At 45.9% G+C, this 27,248-nt stretch overlaps 2 protein-coding genes across 8 annotated transcripts in view; one reads left to right on the top strand and one right to left on the bottom strand.

Moving 5' to 3' along the window:
• The window catches only part of GRID2IP (Grid2 interacting protein), a 69,775-nt gene extending 44,933 nt beyond the window's left edge, over window positions 1-24,842 (bottom strand). For 2 of the 4 annotated variants that reach the window (XM_080981683.1, XM_080981684.1), the window contains exons 1-2: window positions 17,601-19,454; window positions 8,656-8,810 (exon numbers count right to left, since the gene is read on the bottom strand). In XM_080981683.1, the coding sequence (XP_080837809.1) occupies window positions 8,656-8,810; window positions 17,601-18,386 (941 nt within the window). In that variant the 5' untranslated portion in view covers window positions 18,387-19,454. Of the gene's footprint in view, window positions 1-5,093; window positions 5,820-8,655; window positions 8,811-17,600; window positions 19,455-23,815 lie in introns of those variants that run through there. The other 2 variants (XM_080981685.1, XM_080981686.1) reach the window with 2 other exon arrangements.
• Window positions 15,710-27,248, top strand: part of ZDHHC4 (zDHHC palmitoyltransferase 4) — a 23,573-nt gene continuing 12,034 nt past the window's right edge. Inside the window, exon 1 of one of the 4 annotated variants that reach the window (XM_080981725.1) lies at window positions 15,710-15,728. Coding sequence is in view for 1 of the 4 variants with exons in the window: in XM_080981721.1 (XP_080837847.1) it covers window positions 16,214-16,219 (6 nt within the window). In the remaining 3 variants the exon portion in view is untranslated. Of the gene's footprint in view, window positions 15,729-15,760; window positions 16,220-26,875; window positions 27,240-27,248 lie in introns of those variants that run through there. The other 3 variants (XM_080981721.1, XM_080981724.1, XM_080981722.1) reach the window with 3 other exon arrangements.

Here is a 27,248-nt window from a genome sequence, read left to right as displayed (position 1 = left end):
CCAGCACCCCCTGGCCAGCCCCAGAGGCACTATTTGCCTGTGGAGCTTGTAGTCAGTGTTGCAACAAACAGCTCTGCAAGCCTTTGTGAGGCAGATATGTGAGAGGGCATCAGAGGAGGGAGGGAAGTAAAGAGGGACAGATGCCAGGGTTGCCTGCGGCATCCCTGACCATCATTCAAGGCACCTTAGGGTGCCACGGCACACTGGTTGGAAACCACTGCCATAATGAGAAGCCCACAAGGAAGACCCGAACACAAGAGCATTCTCCCCTCCTGTGGTTTCCAGCAACTGGCACTACAGCCTCAGTGTGCTTAGTCTGACAAACAGGAGTCCCCATAAGATCCTGCCATGCCAACAGGGCATGAGGCAGGATGCTCAGGGCACTTCCCCCCCCCCCCCAGGTCTGAGAAACCAAATGGCTCCCACAGTACTTCACTGGTTCAGCTGAGCAAAGAGTGCTCCAGGTGGGTGGCAGGAGGGGCTGAGAATGAAGGAGTGTCTGTCTTCAGGCCAGAGGGTTGGCCCTGTAAGAATCCAAAATTGTCCACATGGAATCAGATTGCCTGGGAGAGACTGGAAAGGGCTCAGTCTGCTCTCAGCCCTTGTTGGAGCAAGTGGCTCCCTTTGAGCTCGCCGTGGTCCTGAAACGCCTACCTTCAGGAAGAGTCCTGGGGAAGAAATGCATGGGAAGGCTGGTCTGAGATGCTTCTTGCTGCCTGAAGTGCAGGACAAAATGCCCCACCCACCCCCATCAGACATCCCATGTATAGAAATGAAGTGGACTGGCCCTTGAATCCTTACTTCAACAGCATCCTCCACGGACTGCACAGCAAGCAAAGCTCTGCCCAGCATCAGCCTCCCCAGGCACCTGTCTCCCTCTGCCTAATGGCAGAGCTGGCTCTGGTTCCCAGTCATGATTCAGGCCTTGAGACTATCGCCGCTTGCCAGGCCTATGCAGAGAGACTTACCCAAATTCAGTTTGTTTTATGGGTTAGGGTAATTTATCCAGCAAGCCTCACTGATGGGTGCAACATTTTAATACTGTCACATTTTTAGCAGTTTCTGCTAAAACAAAACATCCAAGCACAGAAGAAGGAGAATAAATTGATTGTTCTTCAGCTACTGCTAAAACAAACTCTACAGCGTTTTCCTCTGTAGTGGAGTATAGTGTCCCTGATGGGAAGAGATTTAATCTCTGCCAGAGACACAATGCAGCTCAGTTCTAGAAACACATGTTCCCCTGCAACCTCCGGGCAAGAGGGAAAGAAAGTAGCTCGACAAAAGAGGAGGCTGTCTAAAATATGCGACCTGCTGCCCTTGCTAGCCACTGTTGGAAAAGCAACCAAAGTAATAGTGGCAAATCAAAGCCTCCATCATACTGCATTGCAGAAAGGGAATATGCGAAAGCAATAAAATCCACTTGAAGAGCCTTTTGGAAAAGGGAAGCTTAAACATATAACTCATTATGAAAGGTCTCTTGGGAGATGAATACAGATACTCTTAAATTAAGTGTAGCCGAAAAGAACTTTTTAAAGAAAATATATTGGATGCTGAAACCACAATCCAAAACCATTGCGGTTTGTTGTGTGAAACTGCAGTGCAAGGGTTCCTCCTGGTCCCTTAACTGAGGTCTACCTTTCCAGGTACTGAAAGAATTGCTCGACATCAGTGCCAGTTTTGGAAGCCGGAGTCAGTACCCTGAGTTGTTGTTGTTGTTGGTGTATAAAACCACAATTCTGCTGAGAAGCTGGATTTTATACATCCAACCACGTCAAGCAAGGGTAAGGAAACAGTGGAGATACAAACCAGAAGGACCCATTTGAGGTTATTAGTTTGAAGACCAGTTTTTGAGTCCATAGTGTTTGTGCAGTCCAGTGTGGTGTAGTGGTTAGAGTCAGGCTAGGACCTGGGAGACCAAGGTTCAAATCCCCACTTGGCCATGAGGCTTACTGGGTGACCTCATCTTCCTCAGAGGGCTGTTGTGGGGATTAAATGGGGGGCGGACCATATATACCAGCTTGAGCTCTTGGGAGGAAGAAGGTGGGATATAAATGCAATATATATGAAATGAAATGAATGAAAAACCAAAATGGAAAGTCCAGGAGGTACAACTTAGGCTGACCTGGTGCCCTTCAGATGTTTTGTACTACAACTCTCATCAGCCCCAGCCAGCAACTTGGAAGGCACAAAGTTGGTGAAGGCTGATCTAAAGCAACGGCAGGCAGAGAAATACCACACTGTCCCTCAAACCCATTCCAATTGAAAGAAGAGAAGAGCTCAGGGACAGGGACAACCCAATAACCCTTTTCTGAATTGCAGGACCCTTTCCCTTCAATTCATGGCAGCCCATAAAGACTGACTGCTAGCTCAGATCCTTATACTTTATGAAGATAAGAAGCAGCCTCCTCCATATCCAAATCAGCTACTGGGGATTTTTCCTCAAGCAGAGATGCTACAGATAAACCCCAAGACTTTTGGGGAGCAAATTAAGTAGAGGCCTGAATCTTTTACTGTGCCCTGCATGTTTCTGGGTAGGAAATAAATTTAGGGGGATGGGGATGAGCAGCAGGAGTGATCTGAGTCACTAGGTAAGGTATTAATTTGAGGGAATAATTAATTTAAGATGACCTAATTTAGAGATGATTTAGGAGGGAATCTGCAAACCTCAGAGGCTACCATGTACCAAGCCGAACCATTGATCCATCTAGCTCAGTATTACCTTGGAGGGAATCTGCAAACTTCAGAGGCTACCATGTACCAAGCCGAACCATTGATCCATCTAGCTCAGTATTACCTACACTGACTGGCAGCAGCTCTCCAGAGTTTCAGGCAAAGGACATTCCCAGCCCTACTAAGAGATGCCATCAGGGATTGAACTTGGGACCTTCTATAGGCAAATCAGGCACCCCGCCACTGACCTATTTGCAACAGGATCTTTTGGGAAATTAATGGGGGTATACAAATGAAAGAGGAATTGGGGTGAGGTATTCTGGGCTGGGCTGCAAATTAAATAAAGGGTTGATTTGCAATTTATCTGAAGGGGAAATCAGTTAATTTGCCTTCTGTGGCATTCTAGATCCACATCTGTTCATATGAACCGGGATGGGCAGATTTCATACAAATATGCATCTCCAGTCCCATGCCCCAAATCTTTTAGGCCCCTAGCAACATCCCCGAATGCAGAATCTTCACCCCAGACCTATGCCCATTCCCCATGCTATAAATCTCTGTAATGTTGTCACTATAAGCAAAGCAGTTTGGCCGCCTGACAAACTCACACAAAAAAATTGCAAATACTTCAGTGAACTAATTACTGATTTTGCAGCATACTGTGCTTGTCATGCTCACCCTCAAAAGGTGACCCAAAATAGGCAAGACTGACTGTTATATTTATAGAGGACTGGCCAAAGTAGGTGAAAGAGAACGCAAGCGTTTGAGTTTCACATAATTCTTCATTGGGGATGTAGCAATCTTTCAAGTACACACAGAGCACTGCTGAGTTTCACAAGTAACTGGAAAACAGTTGCCTTGCCAGGTCTGATAATGGCAAAAGCTGGAAAACCTGAATTGATAGCAGGCTGCTTGCAAAGCTAGCCTTAAAAGTACAAAAAGTGCAAATGTTTTCCAGTAGCTTGGAACTCACCAAGCTGGCTCTAGTGAGTTCACTTTCCATTCCACCAAGGGAAGAATTCTTTGAAGACTGAAAGCTTGCATACCTCTAGCCTAATCTGCCCATTTCAGTTTTTCCAAGGTTTCTTATTTTTCCAGCTTGCCACTTTTCTTCGCGAGTGTGATTTTAAAAAGTCCTCATCAGAATTCATCAACATTACAGGACATGTTTCTCCTAAATATATCTACATAAATATATACATTTTGCATGTAATTTGCACATTTTTGCAAACTCATTTAGTGGATTTTTGGTACGTTATTTTCACATATATGCACAATTTCCCCCCAATGTATAAATTTTCCTATGCATTTTTTTTGTGGACAGAGAACCCAGCTTTTGCAATCCAAATATCAACTGATAGATGTGTTTCTATTTGCATGTTGGTTCCACAACTGAAAATCAGGTAAGGTTCACACTACAATCCAAACTGAGCTGAACTGAATTTCTCCACCCATATTAGCCTGAGCTGGTTCAAATATTTTGCCTTTACTCCCTGCCTCTTCAGATTGTAATAACGGAAGGGACTGGGTGTCTGACCACGATGTGTCTAGATCAGTGGTAGAGCATCTGCTTTGCATGCAGAAGTTTCCAGGGTTCAATCTCCAGTGGCATCTATACATACAGCTGGGGGGTGGAAGTCCCTGCCTGAAACCCTGGAGAACCACTGCTGCGAGTCAGCGTAGACAACACTAAGCTAGATGGACTGTTGGTCTATGTGAGCTGTGCCAGTGTAATGCATGCACCCAGAAAGAACCTATTCTCACATTAGTGGGGGACCAAGAAGCTTTAGGACCACGGGTCCAGAATCACTATTTTAAAATAACCCTTTCCCAAAAAGTGTAGCACCCAGCTTCTCTGCAATCCCCCTGCAGATTTAATAGCGGTCCAAAGTCATCTCAAGCTTTGAGCATCAGCCGTCTCCATCATCAAGATTACCCACCAGCAGCCCCTAACTGCCCCGTCTTGCCACAACATCTGGTCACCCCCGCTGACCTTGGTGTGTGACAGTAACCCCATGGTGTCCAGGCTACTGTTTCCCTGGTAACGAGAGCCCGGAAATCCCTTTTTGTCATGAAACACTTTGGACGGGAGGACTCTCATGCGTCTACCAGACTGCAGCAGAATTGTAAGTCTAAAATAAAAAGTTTGTCTCTCTCTCTCTCCCTCTTTAACCGGGTCACATTTGCAAAAGCCGGTTGTTTTCTTTCCTTCCTTTTCTCCTTGCTCCTAGAGGATGCCAGCAAACCTTTGCATATGCAGTGTGCTACAATTCATTGCAGAATTAAGTGGTTTGAGTAAAAAAATCATAAAGGCATTCTCTCTCTCTCTCTCTCTCTCTCTCTCTCTCTCTCTCACACACACACACACACACACACACACACAGCGCCTTCTGAGTCCAAGAAAAGACCAATTTGCCACTTACCCAAGACAGCTCATCTTCCGATTCTGTCGTTCTTCTCTCGCATCCTTGAATGGGAGACTAAAAATGTGCACTTTTCCAGTGTGTGCAAACCATATGGCAGTGTTGGGGGGGGGGGTTGGAGAGACACACAAACAGGAGAAGCACGTGCTCAGCCCCTCGCCTCCCCGCCCCAGCCAAAGGGATAAAGAAAATGTCAGCAAATTAAAATCAGATAGAGCTTAATTCTGGATAAATAGGTTAGAAATCCATGGGAGCCAGAAAAAAAGAATAAAACAAATAAATAAGCAAACAAATAATAATGATTAAAGGGGAAGGGGGGGAACGAGTCTAGTGAAGAATGTGGTGGGGGGGCAGATGCAGGGGGTCTTTGATCCAGCCAGAGGATTTAGCATGTGTCGGATGTAGGGAGTCAGGGAGGATGCTACAAGCAAAATGCTATGCAAGGAAGATATCAATCGCTCCTGCAAAAGAGGAGGGTTGTGTACTGTATATAACGCAAGAGGCTGTCCGGAAGAGTAGCAGTTCTCCCACCCCGCTCCCCTTGGTGGTGGAAATCAGCAATGAAGGAAGATCCAATCAGGCAGCTACAGAAGGTTCTTGTCTCTCCTTGGAATGTCAGAGATGCATTGCTGGGCATGGGAGACTACGGCCGCAGTCAAGGGTGCACATGGAGGGAGATGGGGAATGATTAACAATCTCACACCACACATGCATTAACACACACAGGCACTCTCCCTCCCCCAAAGCAAAAGCAGCAGGAAAGTTGTCTCAATCCCACAGCACAAGTGACAGAGCTGAGCATGATATCAGAGCCCAACCCTGAAATCCTCTCTGCGTGGTGTCAGTGCTCAGCCCTGGAAGGTTCCAAGTGAGAACAATAGCAGCAAAGTCTCTGCCACGGTCTCATTGTCTGACCTTGAGCAAGATTCTCTTTCTCTCTCTTGCTCGCTCTCTTTTCGACTCAGTTTTCCCATATGGGTAATGGGGCCACAGAGGCCCACCTCATAGGGAAGTTTTGAGAGCTGTAAAGCTTTTAAAGCAGTACTTAAACAAAAAAAGAAGCAACATAGTAAAGATAATTGCAGTTTTCTGTTTTCCACCCACCCACCCCCCACCCTCCCAATCCATTTTTCCTTTTGTGTTGTGTCTTTTAGTTTGTACACATGAGGGCAGGGGACTGTCTTATCATTGATGTAAGCCGCTCTGGGAGTTGTTTCAGGATGAACAGCAAGAGAATAATATTGTAAATAGATACATGATAATAATGTGTCAAAGACGGTAAAATTATGGCATTGGCACTCTCATGCAGCAAGAGGCAACAAGATTCTCTGACCCACGAAGTACCTGCGTATGAACTTTATTAGAAAATGCCCAGAAACCTAGAAATTCTTTTTTAAAATCAAGATGGAGGAAGCCAGATTTTCAGTTAGAGTTGGAAATATTAAGCCCATTTCTGAGCACCGCAGTTTAAGAAGGATGTTGACAAGCTGGGCATGTGCAGAGGAGGGTGGCCAAGATGATTAAGGATTTGGAAACAAAGGCTATATTGAGCTACAGTTGTGGGAGTTGGGTCCGTTTAGCCTGGAGAAGAGAAGACTGAGAGGTGATGTGATAGTCACCTTCAGATATGAAAAGATGGAGCAAGTTTGTTTTTAGCTGCTCCAGAGGGTAGAACCCAAACCAAGTGACCAGGAAGGAGATTCCAATTAAACATTAGGAAGACTTTTCTGATGGTAAGAGCTGGTCGACAGTGGAACGGACTCCCTGAGAAGGTGGTGGACTCTCCTTCATTGGAGGTTTTTAAGCAGAGGTTTAGATGGTCATCTGTCAGAGCTTCCTGAGCTGCGATTCCTGCATTGCAGGGGGTTGATGGGACCTTTGGTTCCCTTCTAGGATTCTAGATTTCAGTGTTGCTAGCTTAGACTAATGGAGAGGAGACTGTTGCCCAGATGAAGTCGCCTTCCCAGCCTGCACTATGTCTTCCCCTCTCGTATCCCCGGGGATTATTCCGCAGTGGGGCACTGTCTGCACGTGAGGCTCATAGCAGGGATTAGAGACCCTGGGAGCTCCTGGTCATTAAGCAATCAGGTCTCCATCTGGCCCTGTTTTCCCAACTCCTGCTTGTAATCTGTGGAACCAGGAGAAATTGCAATATCCAGGAAAAACACTCACAAAGGGTTAGGCAAAGTGGGATGCCAACTAACCACCCAAGCTGAGCTTAAGACAAACCTGATTCCATTTGCCAACATTCTTCCCAGTCTCTTGAGTACAATCCTGGATATTACGGCATCTCAAACCTGCCACATTCTGTTCTTTGTTTCCCACCCCCAGCAATGTTATCTGGGCTTAATTGCAATTTTAAAAATAATTGAATAAACCAATCCAAATGCCATCATCCCACAGTCTCAAGGAGAGGGGTGGGAGTGCTTAAGTGCAGAGTACACAGGTAGGAATTGGGAAGAAATTTGGTTTGGTTCACCATTTAATGCCAACACACCTAATATGTGAACTGAAATACAGTGATCCTTTTGACTTTTGCATTTGCTCTGAATTCAGCGACGCAGTTCTCCAACCAAACAGTGTAGGCAAGCATGTGTGGGCAAAAGATTCATGTATACTGGTGAAATGGACATGCAAAAATGTGTGATGTTAGGGGAAATTCCTTGCAAAAATGTCCGCATTAGGCAAAATTCCATACAGAAATTTGTACGTTCAGGAGAAAAGCGCCCTCAAAGTTCTGTGAGGACTTCCTTTATCTAAAAAAAATTGTAAGCTGGTGCAATAAAGCGGGAGACTGAGCTGAAAACTGGAAAACAGAGAAACTGAGAGAACCTGGAATTGGCAGATTCACCCATCCTGGCATGCAGGAAGAGATGGAAGAGGATAACAGGGGCAAAGCAGGCCAGCAGGAAGGTAAGATGAGCCCTGCAGCTGGATCAAACCAAAGGAAGACCATCAAGTCCAGCATCCTTTTCTCACAGTGCCCAACCAGATGCCTGTGAAAAGTTCCCAAGCAATAAAAAGGTAAAGGACCCCTGACAGTTAAGTCCAGTTGCGAACAACTCTGGGTTTGCGGCGCTCATCTCAACTTTACTGGCCGAGGGACCCGCCGTTTGTCCGGGTCATATACCCAAGCACAAAAAGCAACCAGTTTCCAGGATCTGGCATTCGGAAGCATTGATGCCTCTGACATTGGAGGCACTGGCGGAGGAAGAGGGGTGCGGAGGGAGCCCACCACCCCCGGCAGCGTGATCTCGGTAGGGTGCCATCGCAGCTGCCCCCTCGCCCACACTGGGCGCCACACCCCTGCAGGTAGTGTGCCCCGCCCCCAGGACATGCGCCAGCCCCGCCCCCGCCTGCTCTCCACCCCCTGGTGCCGGAGCATGAAGCTCCGCCACTGGTTAGAGGTACAACACAGCCATCAGGGATAGCCATTGAAGAAATCAGGTGTGCTGGGGCACTCAGAACCCTTTGTGCCACTCATCTCACATGCCTATGCTGCATGAAGGTTATCAACAAGGGCAGGGAGGATAGCATAGAAAAGGTGTCCAAAACTAAGTACCTGATATTGTCTATAAGGAGATGGTGCGAGTCCTTGGTGAGGATCATGGGGAGGGCGTAAGCTAAGTAATCAACCTTCCTCTCAGCTGCATATTGCTTTAAGATGGTGAACATCTTCTCTTTCACCTCTGGTTGGTCACCCAGGATCTCTTGCACCTGCACAAAGGACAGAGCAAAGGGGGAAATGGTGGAGGTTGCAGTTTAAATTTGTTATGCGAGATCGTAAACCACTTTGCTGTTGTTTTTGGAAAAATGAAACTGGTGTTTTTTACACAAAATTAGAGAGATAAACATTCCACCCACTACCTCCAAAAGGTCTCCAGACCTAGAAACAACAAACTTTTCAAGGTAGCAAATTCCTTTCCTCTGTATTCTTGTTTTAGGTACCTGGAGTCTTTATTCCTAGTGTTATTCTCTGTGGAGAAAACAGGACCTGTCATGGTAACTATGACAGGCCTAGAATGCTTTGCTATAGAGGCTCAACGTTAAAAAGGGGGAGAGAGCAGAAAGGCAATCCCAGCCCATTATGGGGAGATGGGATATTGTGCTTTTGACCACCTAATCTGTTTTTTCAAGCTGAGAATAAAAAGTTTATAAGGTCACACTTGGGTCAACTGCATGGCGAAGGGTCTGCTCCAGTGATGGCTGCAATATGGTGGGCAAATTCTGGTGCTCACCAGAGGAGGGCAGCAGAGAACCCTCAAAGCATTTTAAAAACAAAACTCCACAATGCGCACCCCACATGATCCCGACTCCAGTACCAGGTGTGTCCTTTTATAGTCTGCAATAATTGCAGATTGTTATCACCTTCCCCGACCCAGGACCTCCTCACAAACTCCACTCCTCATTCCCCCTGTTCTGCACTCTCATCAGAGGCTAGAATGTGCTCCTGAATTACAGTCATGTCTTTTGCGTGCCTTAATAGAGGATGGAGAGATATATATTTGGTATTTGCATGGCTGGGACAACGTGCAAGGAGCATGTGCAAAAGGAAGGGTTGCTCTAGTCACTGTGGCCTCTGGCTCCACCCACCACTGGCAAATGCCAGCCCAGAAATTTGCCCACAAAGACATGTGGCCTTCAGGCTGAAAAGGACTCCCTTCTTTTGCTTTAACAGAAGGTGCAAGCTGACCTCTCTCATCCCTCTTGTTGGATCCCTTTTAGAGAGCAAGTGGAACCTTTCCTGGTATGGTGCCTATTCTGCCCCCACAAGGTTCAGTTATTTAGTGATAGCAAATCTGTGTACAGTAGTACCTCAGGTTAAGTACTTAATTCGTTCTGGAGGTCCGTTCTTAACCTGAAACTGTTCTTAACCTGAAACTGTTCTTAACCTGAAGCACCACTTTAGCTAATGGGGCCTCCCGCTGCCACCACGCCGCCGGAGCACGATTTCTGTTCTCATCCTGAAGCAAAGTTCTTAACCCGAGGTACTATTTCTGGGTTAGCTGAGTCTGTAACCTGAAGCGTATGTAACCCGAGGTACCACTGTATTAGTATTAGGTAGAAGGAATAACAATGCTGCCCCTTTAAGAAAAGATTGCACCTTTCCCCCTTTTTAGACCCCAAGGCAGGTTGGGAAATGTAGGTACAGAAATATCCTACTTTCTATTGGCTCTGTCAGAGAGCGGGAAAATACCTCCTTTCTATTGGCTCTGGCCAGAGTGGGAAGAAACTTCCCTGCCTTCCTCTAGTGGCAGTCTAGTTATGGCAAACCCAAGAAGAAGGGTGAACTCATCCTTACAGAGCTCCACAGAGAACTTCATAAAAAGTTTATAATCATCTACATTCAGAGCCATAGAACAGCCTATTTGAATGTGAGCAATATTTCTACATGTGCCTTGATTATCTTCAATGAATCTATGTAGGAGAGTTTTGTTAATACTATCCAGAAAGAGAGAGAGAAATCGCCAGATGAAACAGAACCCAACCTGCTCGCTGCTGCAGATCAAATGGCAGTTGAAGTGACAGCTACAAAGCCCAGCTCAGGTTTTATTAAGTATCTCTATCTGGTTTTTACACCAACATTCAATGGGGAAGGAATGAGAAATTCAGCTCAGGTCACATTCAAAGGCAGACTTGCCTAAATCACCATTTCCAAAACAGTATGCAAACTCATCCTTGGAAATGCATACTTTTCTGAATTTTGCAATGCAGTTCTCCAGTCAAGTAACATGTGCAAAACTGCATATACAACGTGTATACAAATGCATACGTTAATGAAAATAACAGAAAAATGCATCATATTGGGCAATGTTGCATGTCCAGATGCGTGTATTAGGAGAAAACAGCACTAAATACTGATGAATTTTCAGAAGGATTATATGCATATGTGATGTGGAAATGTGGAGAACTGAACACAAGATTGAAAAAAATGAGAAACAAAGAGAAACTGAAATTGAGAGATGCACCTCCTCCTCACACAACCAGTTGCCAGGGCACTTTACCAAAGTTAGAGTTAAAATGCAACCAAGTATCAGCAAACTACATCTGACCACCCAGCTCTGATCCACAGCAGGGTGGGAGCTCAGACTCCCCTTCTCCCTTTTCTGCAAAATGGGCAGAGGTGAAGCCAGGGAGCACCAGCCCCTCTGGCACTCTGTCCTTTGCGCCAAAGCCTGCCCACATCTGGGTGGGTCTTGAAGCTCAGGAGGAACAGAGGGAAGGAAAGCACCACTCATTGCCAGTGGACTCTGGCCTGAGCAGAGCCCAACTGCCCCCAAACACTCTGTGTGGGTACTTTCAAACACTGTCCCAGTTTGGACATCACACTAAACTACGGTTGACAAGAATGAGCCAGGTTCAGGAACGGACAAATCTATCCGTTTTGGTTTCTCATATTTCTAGTCTTAAGTTTGCTTCACTCCATTTCCTGCAGACATTTGCAAAAGAATGGTTTGTTTAAAGAAGCCTGATTGATATGAAGAACAAACAAGCCATATGAACAAACCATACTTAATGTGAACCACAGTTTAGGGTTTGGGCAACACGCTAAACAGTGGCTGGTGGAAAGTCAAAGCAAAAGCTTCTGAACTCCTCCTCTCACCCTCATCAGAAGGATGGGGTAATATGGAAGCACACGTAGTGCATGTTTGCAGTGGCTCATTCTTAACATGTTAAGCTGCATTTCATGGTGATGTACACTCCTCATTCGCACCTACTACAGACATTTTGTGCATGCTCTCAAAAGAGTGGTAGGTTGTGTCATGACCCCATCCTCAAGGTCCCAGTGTTAATTTTGAGGAGGACTCTGGTTCAAATAATGCACGTCACCCCACTTGAGGAGTAGCCCTCAGCACTGCCTGCTGCACTGCCCTGGCCTGAGGATGTGGTGCAGGCATAGGCAAACTCGGCCCTCCAGATGTTTTGGGACTACAACTCCCATGATCCCTAGCTAACAGGCCAGTGGTTAGGGATGATGGGAATTGTAGTCCCAAAACATCTGGAGGACCGAGTTTGCCTATACCTGATGTGGTGGCTCTCCCATCATACTCAGAGTCTGATTCTCCTGCAGGCTCCCTGCTACAACCACATGCAACTGCAGAATAAGCTACATAACATTGACATATTGGAAACAGTACTCCGGTGGGGGGGGGGAGGCAAAATCACTGGAAGGTCAAGGCTTTATAGCCTTTTGAAGGCATCAGATGACTCCAATCCTTTGCTAAGACAACATCTTCCCTGACTCACTAGGAGCTCTCCCGGGTCCTTATGCTCTTTACTCACCGGAACTGTCCAAGGTCCTGATCTGCCTTGCCCTAGTCTCTGGTCCTATTCACCCATTTCCCCTGCATTCCCCTGGGACACAGCAGAACAGGATAGGTTTCTCCACCCCTGCAACAATCCATCCGCAATGCCGGCATGGTTATGGGAGCTGGAGTGAGATGCATAAGCAGAAGAGAGGGAGCTCTTCACATCCCCCCTGGTGCTCGTCCCACTTTGATGCTCTCCAAAGCCAATTATCACAGGCTTTTTGTAACCTACATCCAGAAACCACAAGGTACCCAGCAGTTTCAAGGCACCATCATGTGACCAGGATGGAAGTCCTAATGAGGCACCAGACATTTCAAGGTTACTACATCTGGAGCAGCGACAGCAAGAAAGGGGTCTCTTCAAGGAAGCTGCCTTGCATCCCTTTCCATCTCTCATGATGGGGAAAGCAGGATTCTTTGGAAGACAGAGAATGGAGCTCAGTGGTAGAGCAGTGAAACCCTGGAGTGCTGCTGCCAGTCAGTGTAGACAATACTAGGTTACATGGGCCAATGGTCTGAGACAATATGAGGCAGTTTCCTTTATTCTTAATCTACTGCCCATTCTCGACAATGAAACTTTCCTATAGGCATTGGGCTGCAGTCACAGTCTTGCTCACAGTCACAGCCCTCAAATCCATAGCACAAACAACAGGATATACAGTGGTACCTCATGTTAAGTACTTAATTCATTCCGGAGGTCCGTTCTTAATTTGTTCCGGAGGTCCGTTCTTAACGTGAAACTGTTCTTAACCTGAAGCACCACTTTAGCTAATGGGGCCTCCTGCTGCCACCGCGCCACCGGAGCATGACTTCTGTTCTTATCCTGAAGCAAAGTTCTTAACCTGAAGCACTATTTCTGGGTTAGTGGAGTCTGTAAACTGAAGCATATGTAACCTGAAGCGTATGTAACCTGAAGCATATGTAACCTGAAGTGTATGTAACCCGAGGTACCACTGTACATCAGATACAAACACAAACACAGGACCAGATTTTGCAGCAGAATCCAGAGGCGAATCCTGTCCCCATATTCACTTTGACAACACATAAGAAATAAGAAAAGCCAGTTAGATCAGGCCAGTGGCCCATCTAGTCTTGCATCCTGTTCCCGCAGGAGCCAACCATATGGGCCAGTGGGAAGCCAACAAAGATCTGAGCACAAGCGCAACTCTCCCCTCCTGGAGTTTCCAGCAACTGGGATTCAGAGGCATTGCCCCCTCTGACCATAGAGGCTATAGTCTAAACCCCCATGAATTTGTCTAATCCTTTGTTGAAGTCATCCAAGTTGATGGTCATCACTTTTTCCTGTGGCAGCGAGTTCCACAGTTTAACTCTGTGCTGTGTGAAGAAGTCCTTTCTTTTATCTGTCCCACATTCAGTTTTGTTGGATGTCCATGAAGTCTAGTGCCATGCATCATTTTAGAATAATTTATCATGTCACCTCTGACTCATCTTTTTTTTCCTAACTAAAAAGTCTCAAATGCTGCAACCTTTCTTCATAGGGGAGTCATTTTGATTGCCCTTCTCTGAACCTTTTCCAACTCCACAATATCCTTTTTGAGATGAAGTGACAAGAAACTATAGACAGTATTTCAAATGCAGTTGCACCATAGATTTGTATAACAGCATTATGATATTGGCAGTTTTATTTCCAATTTCTTTACTAGTGATTCCTTGCATGGAATTTGCCTTTCTCACAGCTGCTGCACACAAGGTTGACATCTTCATCGAACTATCCACAAAGGTCTTGTTCCTGGCCAGTCACACCAGTTCAGACCCCATGAGCATGAAATTAAGATTTTTTTTGCCCCAGCATGCATCACTTTATACTTGTTTATATTGGATTGCCTTTGCCATTTTACCACTCACTACAGAGGTCCTTTGGAGAGGTCCTTTTGGAGCTCTTCACAATCTCTTTTTGTATTATTAGATTCTGTTCTCTGAGCAGGGCGTTTTTTGCGCTTACCCCAATGAAGATAGCACTTTGCTCATGCTCAGAGGCATCCTTTACCAATTGGGGGGGGAGGAATATAAATTGGAGAAACAGGGTTTTAATTGATCAATCACTAGATGGCTCTTCTGTTACTCTTAAATGATGATTGATTCACTGGGACTACTCTGAATGTGACTGAGGTTGGAGATACCCCTTGGAGTTTTTAAATCATTAGTTTGTGATCAGATGGAGGCCTTCCAGTCTTCAGGCCAAATGTGGCTCTTCAGAATACTTTCTGGCCCCCAAGGCTCTCTCCAGGATACACCCCTTGCTGGCCTTGCTCCACACACTCCTCAGGTGTTTTTGCCCGGCTGGAATGTGTTCATGAACTGCGTGATGCCTCTTGCTTTCCTGAATTGGAGAGGCAGGAGAGTGCGTAAACTTTTGACTTTTGCACAGCTGGAGTGGAGACTCCTGTGCAAAGAAAAGAGCCACATCTGCTGCTCCACCCATCCTTGCATCTGGCCACATCTAATTTTTGCCCCTGCCCCTGCCCCCTGCTGGTATGCAGCCCCTGAGATGTTGCCTATGTGGGAGGGTGGTCCTCAGACTGAACAATCTTCCCTGGTTCAGTAACTGTACCCATGAAGGGTGGCTTGTAATAAATACCATATTTTTCGCTCCATAAGACGCACTTTTTTCCTCCTAAAAAGTAAGGGGAAATGTCTGTGCGTCTTATGGAGTGAATGTGTGCCCAATCGCTGGCTCCCTTTCTGGCCCCGCCCCCTTGCCCAGGCCTCCATTGTCGAATGTTCTGCAGACAGAGGCTGTTTGTTTCCCCAGAGACATGTGACTGGCTGATTAGATTATCTGTCTGGAAACTGTAGAAATGGCTCCCTTTCCTTTCCTAAAGAAGCTGCAGAACTGCGAGTTGAACCCCATAAAAACAGGATTTTTTCCCTTTGCAAAGTAAGCTCAACAACTTTGAGGTAATCCTCAAAAAAAGCAGCTTTTCTCCTTTGCAAAAGAAGCTGTACAACGGTGAGCTGATTTCCCTCCCCCCCCAAAAAATGGGGCTTTCCCCCTTTCCTCCTCTAAAAACTAGGTGCGTCTTATGGAGTGAAAAATACGGTATTTCTAACCATAAACAAACACACACACAAATGAATCACTGCTGGGGTGTACCCACAACTGTGAGGCTTGAAGAGGTTCTGATGATGCACCCTACTCTGTGACCATTGGCTGAGGACTGACTGTGATGTCACAAAGGCACATGTCTGCTGAGTGGATATAAAGGTGGGGCTTTTTCCTCTTCTCCAGCAGAACACACTGGGCAGCAGTTGTGATATTCAGCATTCCCCAGTCTTCTTCCACTTGGAGGAGACAAATTGGCAGGTGAGTGGCAGATGTTATGAAGGATGCTGCAGGAGCATATGGAACGATAACAAGGCAAGTTTACTTCCTAAGAGGGATTGGCTGATATCCATGATCTGAAGTTGGCTGATGTGTGGTGATGGACCTAGTGGAAGTTGGCAGATGTTTGGTGGGTGGAAGCCAGTGGGGTTCTCATTTGGAAGCAAGGCTGAATGGAGAGTGAAAGATGAGCAAATGGCGTTCTTCATGGATGTCGGCTGGCCGTGTGTTTGTGTCTGTGAATGGGAGGTTTTGAATGTGGTTGAGACACGTGTGTATAAGCGTGTAAATGGGATGTGCGAAAGGTGACTGGTGGATATTCATGAATAGAAGGAACTTTTGGCACTGGGCAGGCTGACGTTAGAGATTCAGTTTTCAGGCTGAAGCCAGTGGAGGTGCCCGGATGATGCTGTCGGATTGTAGCCATTCCCCACCACCATCTCTTCCTCCTGCCCCAGGGACGTCTGATGCTGGTGAGTTTTTCCCAAGACTGTGCATGGAAGCATGGAAGGAGGCCATGGGCTGGCTGAAGTCAACAAGGCTTTCTCAAGACATTCCCGTCCCTTTAGAAAGCATGCCAACTTATAGTTCCAAATAAGTGTTTTTCAAAATACATCCAAGTGTAATGTCTATTCTGTCTGAGTTATATGATATACCCCTCCCTGGTGTTAGCATACACGAAAGGAAAAAAATTTAATAAGTGAGTTGCTGGTGAGATGCCCCCACAATGTCAGGCCTGGGGAGGGTGAACTGTTGCCGTTAGCTACAGATGGTCTGTGACATCACAAAAGGACATGGCAACATCATTCCATGTCCTAAGAGCATCTTCAGCTGCAGTATCCAGGGTTCATATATTTGTTCATCTTCCAACATGTTATATGCCGTTATCTGCCACCAATGTCCTTCTGGCTTCTACGTAGGACAAACAGTCTCCATGTGGAAGAATTAACAGGCACGAATCTGACATTAGAAAGGGCAACTTTCAAAAGCTAGTGAGGGAACGTCTCCATCTCCCAGGATACTCCACGGCTGATCTAAAAGCTGTATCTCCCAAGACACTCAGCTGCATTGATCTAAAAGATTTTCTGACAAAGGAATTTCAAAGGGAGACTGCAGTGTGAAATTTCAGAATTACAGCTCATCGGGACTTTTTAGTCTACACCTTGGGGAGGAACAAAGAGAATGTTTCTCTTTCCCACTAACACATCTTGCCCCAGCGATGCTGTTGTGCTGTCACCCAAAAACGCTGCCATGAGAGGTCTCTGCCCCTCATTCTCCATACATTTAAGATCCAATTGAATTGTCACCACCTGTATTTTTTCATTTACAGTGGTACCTCGGGTTACATACGCTTCAGGTTACATACGCTTCAGGTTACAGACTGCACTAACCCAGAAATAGTACCTCGGGTTAAGAACTTTGCTTCAGGATGAGAACAGAAATCGTGCTCTGGCGGCGCTGCGGCAGCTGGAGGTCCCATTAGCTAAAGTGGTGCTTCAGGTTAAGAACAGTTTCAGGTTAAGTACAGACCTCCGGAATGAATTAAGTACATAACCCGAGGTACCACTGTATAGCCATTTAGTTTAATTAATTCAGCAAAATGGATAAACTTGATCCAGTGATCCCAGCTTTTCAAAGCCTGATAGTCCTTTGCACCTCCAACACCCCCTTGCCGCCTGCTTGCCTCTTAGCAACCGAATAGGCAATCCCACTGCCCCCCAGGAGGGTGGCACTTTGGGAACCACTGCTCTAGATGATCTGGACCACAATTCCTTTCATTCCTGTGCTGGCTGGGGCTGATGGGACTTGTAGTCCAAATTCTGCCAAAGGCTCCTGTTTCAAAGACAGCCTTACCTTCTTGCTGAACTCATGCGCCTTCTGCCTCCGCTCTTGATGGATGGCGTCAGCGCTTTGGACAAACTCCCGCACGCTGCTGCTGGCCCACTTCTGCTGCCGCCCGAGGCGCAGGAGCCCCAACCTGAGGCCCTTTCCCTGGCACGCCTGGATCATGACAGCCGCCTCTTCATAGAGCTTAACTGGGGTCCCGTTGATCTCCAGGATGTAGTCTCCAGCTTTGACCCCGCATTCGGAGGCTGGCGAGGCAGGATCCACGCTCCCCACTTGCAAGGGGCATCCTCCCTCGCACGCCAGAGTAAAGCCAAAGCGCCCCTCTTGGCCCGGCTTGAGTTCCACCTGCTGGATGCGCGAGACCACCCCAATGCTGGGGGGCACATTCTCGCACTGCCTCGCCAGGGCAACCAGCGCCTCAGCGTTCATGGAGGAGACGTGCTGGCCTTCAATCTCCAGGATCTGGTCTCCCAGCTGGAGGCCGGCCAGCTGGGCGCTGCTCCCTTCTTCCACTGCCAAGATGTAGCAAGGGCCATTCCCGCTGATCTTGAACCCAAATTCCTCAGGCCACCCATCGTTGGTAGTTGGCATGGCGGTGACTGGGGAAAAGGAGAGCACGGAAAGGTCAGCCGCTGAATCTGGTTCCCTCATGGAAAGAACAGTTCCTTGATTCAGGCCATGTTCCCACCAGACATCTAAAACACTAGGACAGCACTTTAAACAGTTGTGGTTTCCCCCCCCCCCCCCGGAAAAAAAAAAAATCTGGCAGGAGAGAGTTATTAGAAGACCCATTTTCCCCTCACAGAGTTTCCTGTGAAGAAGGGTTAACAGATAAACCCATCTGGGAACTGCAGTGCCATGAGTGGAATAAGAGCCTCCTAACAATTAGCACCCTTAACAAAAGACAGCTCCCAGGTCCAGGTGGAAAAATCAAAATTGGAAACAGAACTGTTAGATCCCAAAACTAAGAACTTGTCAAGAATGTATAACTTGCTGTTGAAATGGAATACTCAGGATGAAACGGTGAAATCAACTATGATTAAATGGGCACAAGATGTAGGACATAATATTATGATGGCTGACTGGGAACAGTTATGGACCACAGGCATGAAGTTTACGGCATGTAATGCCCTAAGAGAGAATATAATGAAAATGATCTATAGGTGGTACATGACACCAGTCAAGCTTGCAGAAATATATCACTTGCCCGATAATAAATGTTGGAAATGTAAAGAGACTGAAGGTACATTTTTTCACCTTTGGTGGACGTGCCCAAGGATTAAGACATTCTGGGAGATGATTTATAATGAAATGAAAAAGGTATTTAAATATACCTTCCTGAAGAAACCAGAGGCCTTTCTCCTGGGCATGGTCAGCCAATTGGTGCCAAAAAAGGATAGAACTTTCTTTATGTATGCCACAACAGCAGCAAGAATACTCATCGCGAAGAATTGGAAGACACAAGATATACCCACCCGGGAAGAATGGCAGATGAAGGTGATGGACTACATGGAACTGGCGGAAATGACTAGCAGAATCCGAGACCAGGGAGAGGAGTTGGTGGAAGAAGATTGGAAGAAATTTAAAGTTTATTTACAGAAACACTGTAAAATTAAGGAATGTTAGAAGGATGTTGGAATGAAGTAATGTGGTTTTAGCAGAAATGCTATAAAGGTTTAAGAAAAAATAGATTGTTAAATGGTGAAAGGAGGGAAAGTAAAGTTACATTATATTAAGATAAAATAGAGGACAAAAACTGGAAAAGATGGAAAGGACTTGCTGAAATAGCTAATTGAACTAGAATACAAAAAAGGGAGGTGTGAGGAGGTCAAGGAAACAAGCAAATGAAAGATAAGTTATGGGAAGATTCATTGTATTTTTTTCTTTTTTCTTTTTTCTTTATTTCTTTTTTCTTCTTTTCTTTATTGTGATGTGATGTTCTGTTTTTGCTTAATATGCTGTTTTCTATTTTTTCTTTTTGTAACCTTTCAAATCTTAATAAATATTATTTTTTTAAAAAAAGACAGCTCCCAGGTTGCTAAGCTGTCAAGGGTGCTATTAGGACTGTTAGGAGACCCCTTGACCTCCACCCCCGCCGCCACCCAGTTTCCACTCCCAGAGTGGTTTAACAGTCAATCCCTCTTCCTAGGAAACTCTGGTAATTGTGGCCCTGTGAAGGGAATATGACCCTCCTAACAACTCCCAGCACCCTTGACAAGCTACAGCTCCCAGAATTCTTTGGGTGGGAAGCCATGACTGTTTAAAGAGGCATCACAGTACTGTACATCTCAGATGTATGGTGCAAATGTGGTCTTAATCAAGTTCTTTCCAACCATATGCACAATTTCAAACACAAATACCAACATTTGTGTGATCAACCACTCCTTTGAGAACTTTCCCAAGAGGACAACATGATAGTCTCTTCCAACAACATTAAAAAAAAAGAAGTTCTATGGCTTCTGAAAGACTAGCGATTTAATTTATTTTGACCTAAGCTTTTGTGGCCTCGAGCCTACTTTGTCAGAGATATGAAGTAAATTTGCCATTGGACCTCATTGCCATTCAACTCCCAACTTACAATTAGATGTCTGGCTGTCTGTTCCTTATTTATCCTAAATGGGATCAGACCTATGGGAGGGGCTGTAGCTCCTTGACAGAGCATCTGCTTTGGAGACTAAAGGTCCCAGGTCCAATCCCTGGTGGCAGTTCCATGTAGGGCATATCCTCCAACATTTATCTGATGGAAATAAGGACATCCCCTTCCATAATTATAATTTTACTATTTATACCCCACACATCCTACTTGGTTGCCCCAGCCCACTCTGAGCAGCTTCCAACATATATAAAAACATATATTTTTATATTTTTTTAAAAAAAATTACCTATACAGAATTGCCTTCAGATGGCTCAGGGGTCAGATAACACCATACCCTCCAACATTTCTCCAATGAAAACAGAGACATCCTAAGGAAAAGTGGGACATTCTGGGATCAAATCAGAAACCAGGCTTCTCTAAATCAGGGAGGTCCCTGGAAAATAGGCACACTTGGAGCATCTGGCAGGGCTGGGAGAGACCCCTGCCTGAAACCCTGGAGAGCCGCTGCCAGTCAGTGTAGGCAGTACTGAGCTAGATGGACCAGGGATCTGATTATTATTATTATTATTATTATTTTAAGAAGGGCTGTGACTCAGAACACCTGCTTTGCATGCAGAAGGTCCCAGGCTCAATCCTCAATGGCATCTCCAGGTACAACTGGGAGAGAAACCCCTGCTTCAAACCCTGGCAAGCTACTGCCAGTCAGTGCAGTCAGTACTAAACTAGATGGATCACTGGTCTCAGAGTAAGGCAGCTTCCTATGTACATCCCATTCTGGACAACAATATTCCCTTTCATTCATATATATATATATATATATATATATATATATATCCCACCTTTCCTCTCCAAGGGAGGCAAACACACAACGGATTAAACAAAATGTCTAAAAACAATTCCAGAACAGGTGCAGTCTGGGTGGGCCTGATCTTGCTGACAGACACAGCCCCCTCAACTAAAGCGGCTACTCACAGACAATGGAAATGCACAACAGAGACACAGACACAGGGTCCAGGTTCTGCAGGAGGGATCAGACTCAAACACTGTCCCTGGATATCCTTTCTGTATATACCTCCTGCACACTCACCTGACAGGCCCTTACTTTGGTCCTGACAATGGGGCAGCATCCTCCAGCAGGGCAGTTGTGTCAGGGGGTGTGAAGCTCAGGACAGGCCATACACAGAGGAAAATGGCGGAGGAGCTCAGTGAGGTTGCCCCCCACCCCGGTGACAGCTGCCTGAAGAAGCCACCTCGTTCCTCCACTCCTGGGTCTTAAGTAAAGACTTACAGAAATTGCAGGCCATTGGGATCTGGCTGAGGTCTTGCGAAGAAGGCCGCCGTCATTTCTCCGCGGGGTCTGGAGTTTTGTGGTTCTCTTCAGCTTGGGAAGCTGCTTCCCCTACCCGAAAGCTTCACTTGCCACGGAAAATGGAGGACTTGGGTACAAGACTCTCCCAAGCCCACAGTGCTGACCAGGCCACGTTCTTGAGAATGTGGAAGGCCAAGTCACTCGAGAAGTTCACCCAACCTGGGTTGGAGCTTTTACCTTCCCATTCCCTCCAGCTAGGAAGATGTGACTGAGCTCCAGCACAGCTGAGCCCTACTCCTTCCCTCCATTGTCTCCCCACTTGCCTGCTTTTTTGGGGGGGGGGGGAGAATATTACGACCAAGTGGGTAGATGGATCGACTAAGTCAAACCCAGACAATGACCATGTCTTCTTGTCTCTGAGGCCTCTGAGGGGAATTAGAACCAGTCAAGAGCTAAACTGGATTAGAGGCCCAGTCTGGGTGTTGTGTGAGCAAATTGAAGTCGACGCTAATGCAACAGCAGACAAGGCTCACGTGGGTTGAGACAGGAGGACAGCGGCAGTTTGCTTTGGAAGGAGGTAGGCAGATGCCATCACAAAGAAGATATGCCTTGAACTGTGCCATAGCATCAGCCCATCTAGCTAAGGCTACCAGACCTTTATTCAAAACCATGAGGACTGAAACCACAGCACCTGATTTACATGTAGAAGCTCCCGGGTTGAGAGACAGGACTCGGAATGTCCCTTGCCTGAAACCCGGGAGGGCAGTTGCCAGTCATTGTGTAGGCCGTGGGTAGGCAAACCAAGGCCCGGGGGCTGGATCAGGCCCAATCACCTTCTAAATCCGGCCCACGGGTGGTCCGGGAATCAGTGTGTTTTTACATGAGTAGAATGTGTCCTTTTATTTCAAATGCATCTCTGGGTTATTTGTGGGGCATAGGAATTTGTTCATTCCCCCCCAAATATAGTCCGGCCCCCCACAAGGTCTGAAGGACAGTGGACCGGCCCCCTGCTGAAAAAGTTTGCTGACCCCTGGTGTAGGCAATATTGAGTCTGATGGACTTGGAATAAGAGGACATGAATCTTTTTCTAAGAGATCTGCGTGCTTCTAAGTGGGTGATGCGTTTGTGGGGAACTGAATTGGGTGGGAAGGGGGCAATGGTCTGGGTTACTGGGTTGAATATTAATTTGAAGTAAGATATTCATGTAACTGAACTTTATCTAGAGAAAAATTGGAGGGCAATGAAAGTGGGTAAATGGAGGGGAAATGAAGTGATTTGGGGCAGGCTCTGTTGGAGAATTAATATGTGAGTAAATTGAAGAGGAACTGATTTGGGGTGCAAGTTAACTGAAGAATCTATCAAGGGAGAGTTGGAGGGGCACTAATTGACTTGCCTTCTGTGGCACTGAAATTCTAAAATTTGCATCTACACCTATTAATTAGCATATGTAAATTTTGTTTCTAGGCCCCAGATTTTTAAAGCACCTAACAATGCCACACCACAAGGATTCCATTTTAGCTGCACTGTTGTACATATCAATTAGAGCTACATGCACCCATAAAGCATGTTTATTTATTTCATAAAATTTATACACTAGATTGTAAAAGGCAAAAAAAAATAATCAACATGGTTTACAAAAAAAGATAAAACATTATCAATAAGAAGTTAAAATAACAATAAACTGAAAACAGATGAAAACTTGCTTCAACTTTCTAAACATCTGGGTAGGCTTGTCTAAACAAAAATATTTTTTTAGCAAGGGTACAGTGAAGGCACCTGCCTGATATCAATTGGCAGGGAGTTCCAGTGTGTAGGTGCTGCCACACTAAAAGGAGAAGTTCTCACAAATAAGGAATGGGTATGTGGTGGCACCTGTGGACAGTGCCAGTTCTGCACTGCTGTGTGGGGGGGGGAGGGAGAAAGAGAGAGAGAGAGAGAGAGAAAGAGAGAGAGAGAGAGAGAGAGAGAGAGAGAGAGAGAAGGTAGGGCCTGCCTGCTCCACTTCTCCCTGGGTGTCAAAGCTTCAGCCACTAATTGCTGCATCCTGCTAATGCCTCAGAAATGTGTTGTGCTAATTTTCAGGGCTATTCTAATAGCACACACACACACCCCCGCATCCTCCACCCTGACACAACTGAAAAGATGCAGCTTGCAGACTGTGATGGGTTTGTTATTTTTAAAAAGCTGTCGTTAGTCAAAAACATTTGCTTCCTTTTGCAAGAGCTCCTTTGACAATAATTTAAGAAGTCTTCTGTGTTCATTCACCCTGATTCCCTTTCCCTTCCTCCATATGAATGCATGTCAGGCAAAGCTTACCTCTCTTGCGCAGGGCCTAGCCTGCACCAGTAGCACAGAATGAGGACCTGTTACCCAGCTAAACCATCCCGGCAGTTTCAGCACTTCTGGATCAATTTCAGACCTGTGGGGCAAGCGCCTGAGTTTCTATGGCAAACTCTATCCAGGCACGGTAACCTAATAGGACAGTCATTAGCAGGCTGACCTTGGCGGGGAGCGAAGGAGTGCAAACGTCTGGGAGAGAGGCAGCTTCTCTGCAGCTACAGAGGCAACTAGGGAATTTCCCAGCTCTCAAAAGATTTAAGCAGCTTAGAGCTGTTAGGGAAATTACAGGGGGGAGCACATCTTTAAAGTTATTAAATGTTACAAATATTATGCCTGAATGTATCCTTTCGACTTGACAGCTCAGGGAAGATACCTAGCTTTATAAATCATATAAAATCAACCCCTTGAAGACATGTGTACACACCTCCTACCCCAGGAAATGCCCAGAGGTGACAATTGCTGGGCTCATTGTTCTCCAAGGGAAGCCAAATCTCATCACCAGACTTGCCTCAGGCTCCAGACATACAAAGGAAGTTCTGTTGCCTATGCTATTCATGTGTAACCTTCCCCTTTTGTGACATATTAGTGATGTACCAATGATATATTGATGATGCTGTGCGAACTGTATTCTGGGATATGGTGGGAAAATTTTAAAAGTCAATGTCGCCTCATGCTCTGGGTTCACTCGCTGCTGTTGAACCTGTTGCACAACAATAAAGGATCTAAGTCTAATGACTGCTGTTTTGCTCCAAATTGCTTGGCTGGAATTTCCTTCTTTTACTGACCACATGGATCCACAGGGGACTTGTACCCCGATGAGCTGTGCTGTTGAGTATTCTCTCAACCCAGAATTTTCCTTAAGAGAGCATATATGGGGTGGATGCTGAACCCAGAGATGATGTGTGCATGTTGCTGCTACAAATTCAGGATTGGCTTGAACCTTTCAAGCTAAGAAGAAGCAACAGACAATCTCAGAGACACATTTGTTAGAGCTGGTGTTCTTTCAACAAAGGTAAGCTCAATAAGGTTATATTATAAAAAGTCTCCTCTTATATTCTTGTTTACAAGATGGTAAAACATGGGCCGGAGAACGCTACTGTTAGGTGACCCCCACAGCCAGTTGACTAACCAAACCCAACAAGGGCTTATGAATGACTCTGTGTCCAGGGTTGCTGATCCAAAAAATCAAAACTTCCAATATGGGCTGCCATATGTCCAGATTTTCCCAGACATTTTTGCCACTTTTCAAAAATTATGCCCGGACACTATTTTTGACGGACAAATCCATGGTATGTCCAAGAAATTCCAGGTGTATGGCAGCTCTGCTTATTCCTTCCTCCATCTTCTGAGAGTTAAAGTCATATGCAAGGCAAGGCAAGAGTGTATTGGATGTTCCATTCCTGGCAGAGGGGCACTTCCAGCAGGTGTCAGGATCATAGCTGTCAACTTTTCCCTTTTCTTGCAAGGAATCCTATTCGGAAAAAGGGAATTTCCCTTTTAAAAAAGGGAAACGTTGACAGCTATGGTCAGGATAGTTGAGATTGGAACAGTGATATACAAATGTACAGTGACTGAGGTTTGACATAAACAATCCCAAGACTCCAAGCCAGCCTCCCCCAATCTAGTGCCCTCAAAGCATTTTGGACTACAACAACATCCATCAGATGGCCACATATCCTCTACTTCAGCTTCCTGTAACTCAGTGCCATGCTGGTTGGGCCTGATGGGAGTTGTAACCCAACACATCTAGAGGGCACCAGGTTGAGGAAGCTGAAATGCAAGGGAACAGGCACCATGGAAACAGCTACTTTTCTACAGAGCCTTTCCCATTCACTTTTCTCTCTGTCCTTATCTTGACCCCTTGGAGAGATTTCCATTATGTCCCATAAACAGAAATCAAATATTTGCAGCCAGCATTAAGCGATTTGTGTAGGGTCAGGGAGTCCAAGATCTAAATCCAGCCTTCACCATTAGAAAAGGATTTATTGGGAAAGCCCCAGGGCTAGAGACTGATCCAATTACCCACAGTGAGCTGAAGGAATACTGGAGAAGGCTTCAATCTTCCTCAGCCATATGGAACTACTATTCATTTTTCTGTTCTTCTGTGCTGTGAATAAACTGCATCATGGGCTTCTACAACTCAGATCAGGGGTCGGCAAACTTTTTCAGCAGGGGGCTGGTCCACTGTCCCTCAGACCTTGTGGGGGCCAGACTATATTTTGAAGGGAAAGAAATGAACGAATTCCTATGCCCCACAAATAACCCAGATGCATTTTAAATAAAAGGACACATTCTACTCATGTAAAAACACGCTGATTCCCGGACTGTCTGTGGTTTAGAAGGCGATTAGGCTGGATCCGGCCCCCAGGCCTTAGTTTGCCTACTCATGACTTAGATCCATGTTATACATTTAAAGTACATGGCTTCACCCAAAGAATCCTGGGAACTGGTATGGATGTGACAATGAGGGAAGAGCTCTAGGGAAGAGCTGATATCAATATCCATTGATATCAGGCAGGAGACTTCACTATACTCTTTTCAGTGCCTACTACAAACATTATTGTTCAGATAAGCCCATTTAGAAAACTGATGCGAGTTTTAATCTCAGTAGTGACGCCCTCCCTGTGGAACACCCTCCCTTCGGATGTCAAGGAAATAAAACAACTATCTGACTTTTAGAAGACATCTGAAGGCAGCCCTGTTTAGGGAAGTTTTTAAGCATGGGTGTTTTTATTATGTTTTTAGATATGTTGTAAGCCGGCCAGAGTGGCTAGGAAAACCCAGCCAGATGGGTTGTGGTATAAATAATAAAATTGTTGTTGTTGTTGTTACTATCTGAAGTGTTATTTTAACTGTATTCAAAAGTGCTAAATTATTGTTAATTCTTATTGACAATTTCATTATGCTATCTTTATTGTAAGGCATTTTGAGGTTTTGTTTTTTTAAAAAATAATAATCAAGCAATGTATAAATTTTGTTAAATAAATGAACCGACCAACCCCCCCCCTCGCCCCGTTATGCAGGACATGAGAGAGGCGTGACCCTAGACATTGCCTGCATCACTTAATCCGGAGCAGTTATGGCCTCCCTCCGCGGTCCCAGATTAGGAAAGCCAGCTAGCAAACCTAAACCACCCCAGAAGAGGAATTTTACGGGGTCAGCTACCCCGTCGATTTAATCCTGAGCAAGGGGCGGTGCCGTGGCGCGACCGCAAAAGTCCTTGGGTCCCTGACGTCATCGCTGGCCGCACTCGCGTTTCCGTGGTAACGCGCCCTTCCTCAGTCAAGTGGCACCGTGAGGCTTCCGGCGCTCTAGGACTCGCCGTTCTCCACCCGCTTCCGGCTCCGTCATGGCGGCGCCCTAACTTGGAATCACGTGAGCGAAAAGCGGCCTGCTTCTGGCGCTGTTG

Source organism: Podarcis pityusensis, assembly GCF_964106645.2.
Source record: "Podarcis pityusensis genome assembly, chromosome: 14".
In the NCBI taxonomy this organism is placed as follows: Eukaryota; Metazoa; Chordata; class Lepidosauria; order Squamata; family Lacertidae; genus Podarcis; species Podarcis pityusensis.
Note: the sequence above shows the minus strand (reverse complement) of the source record. Positions and strands in the feature narration are given on the sequence as shown.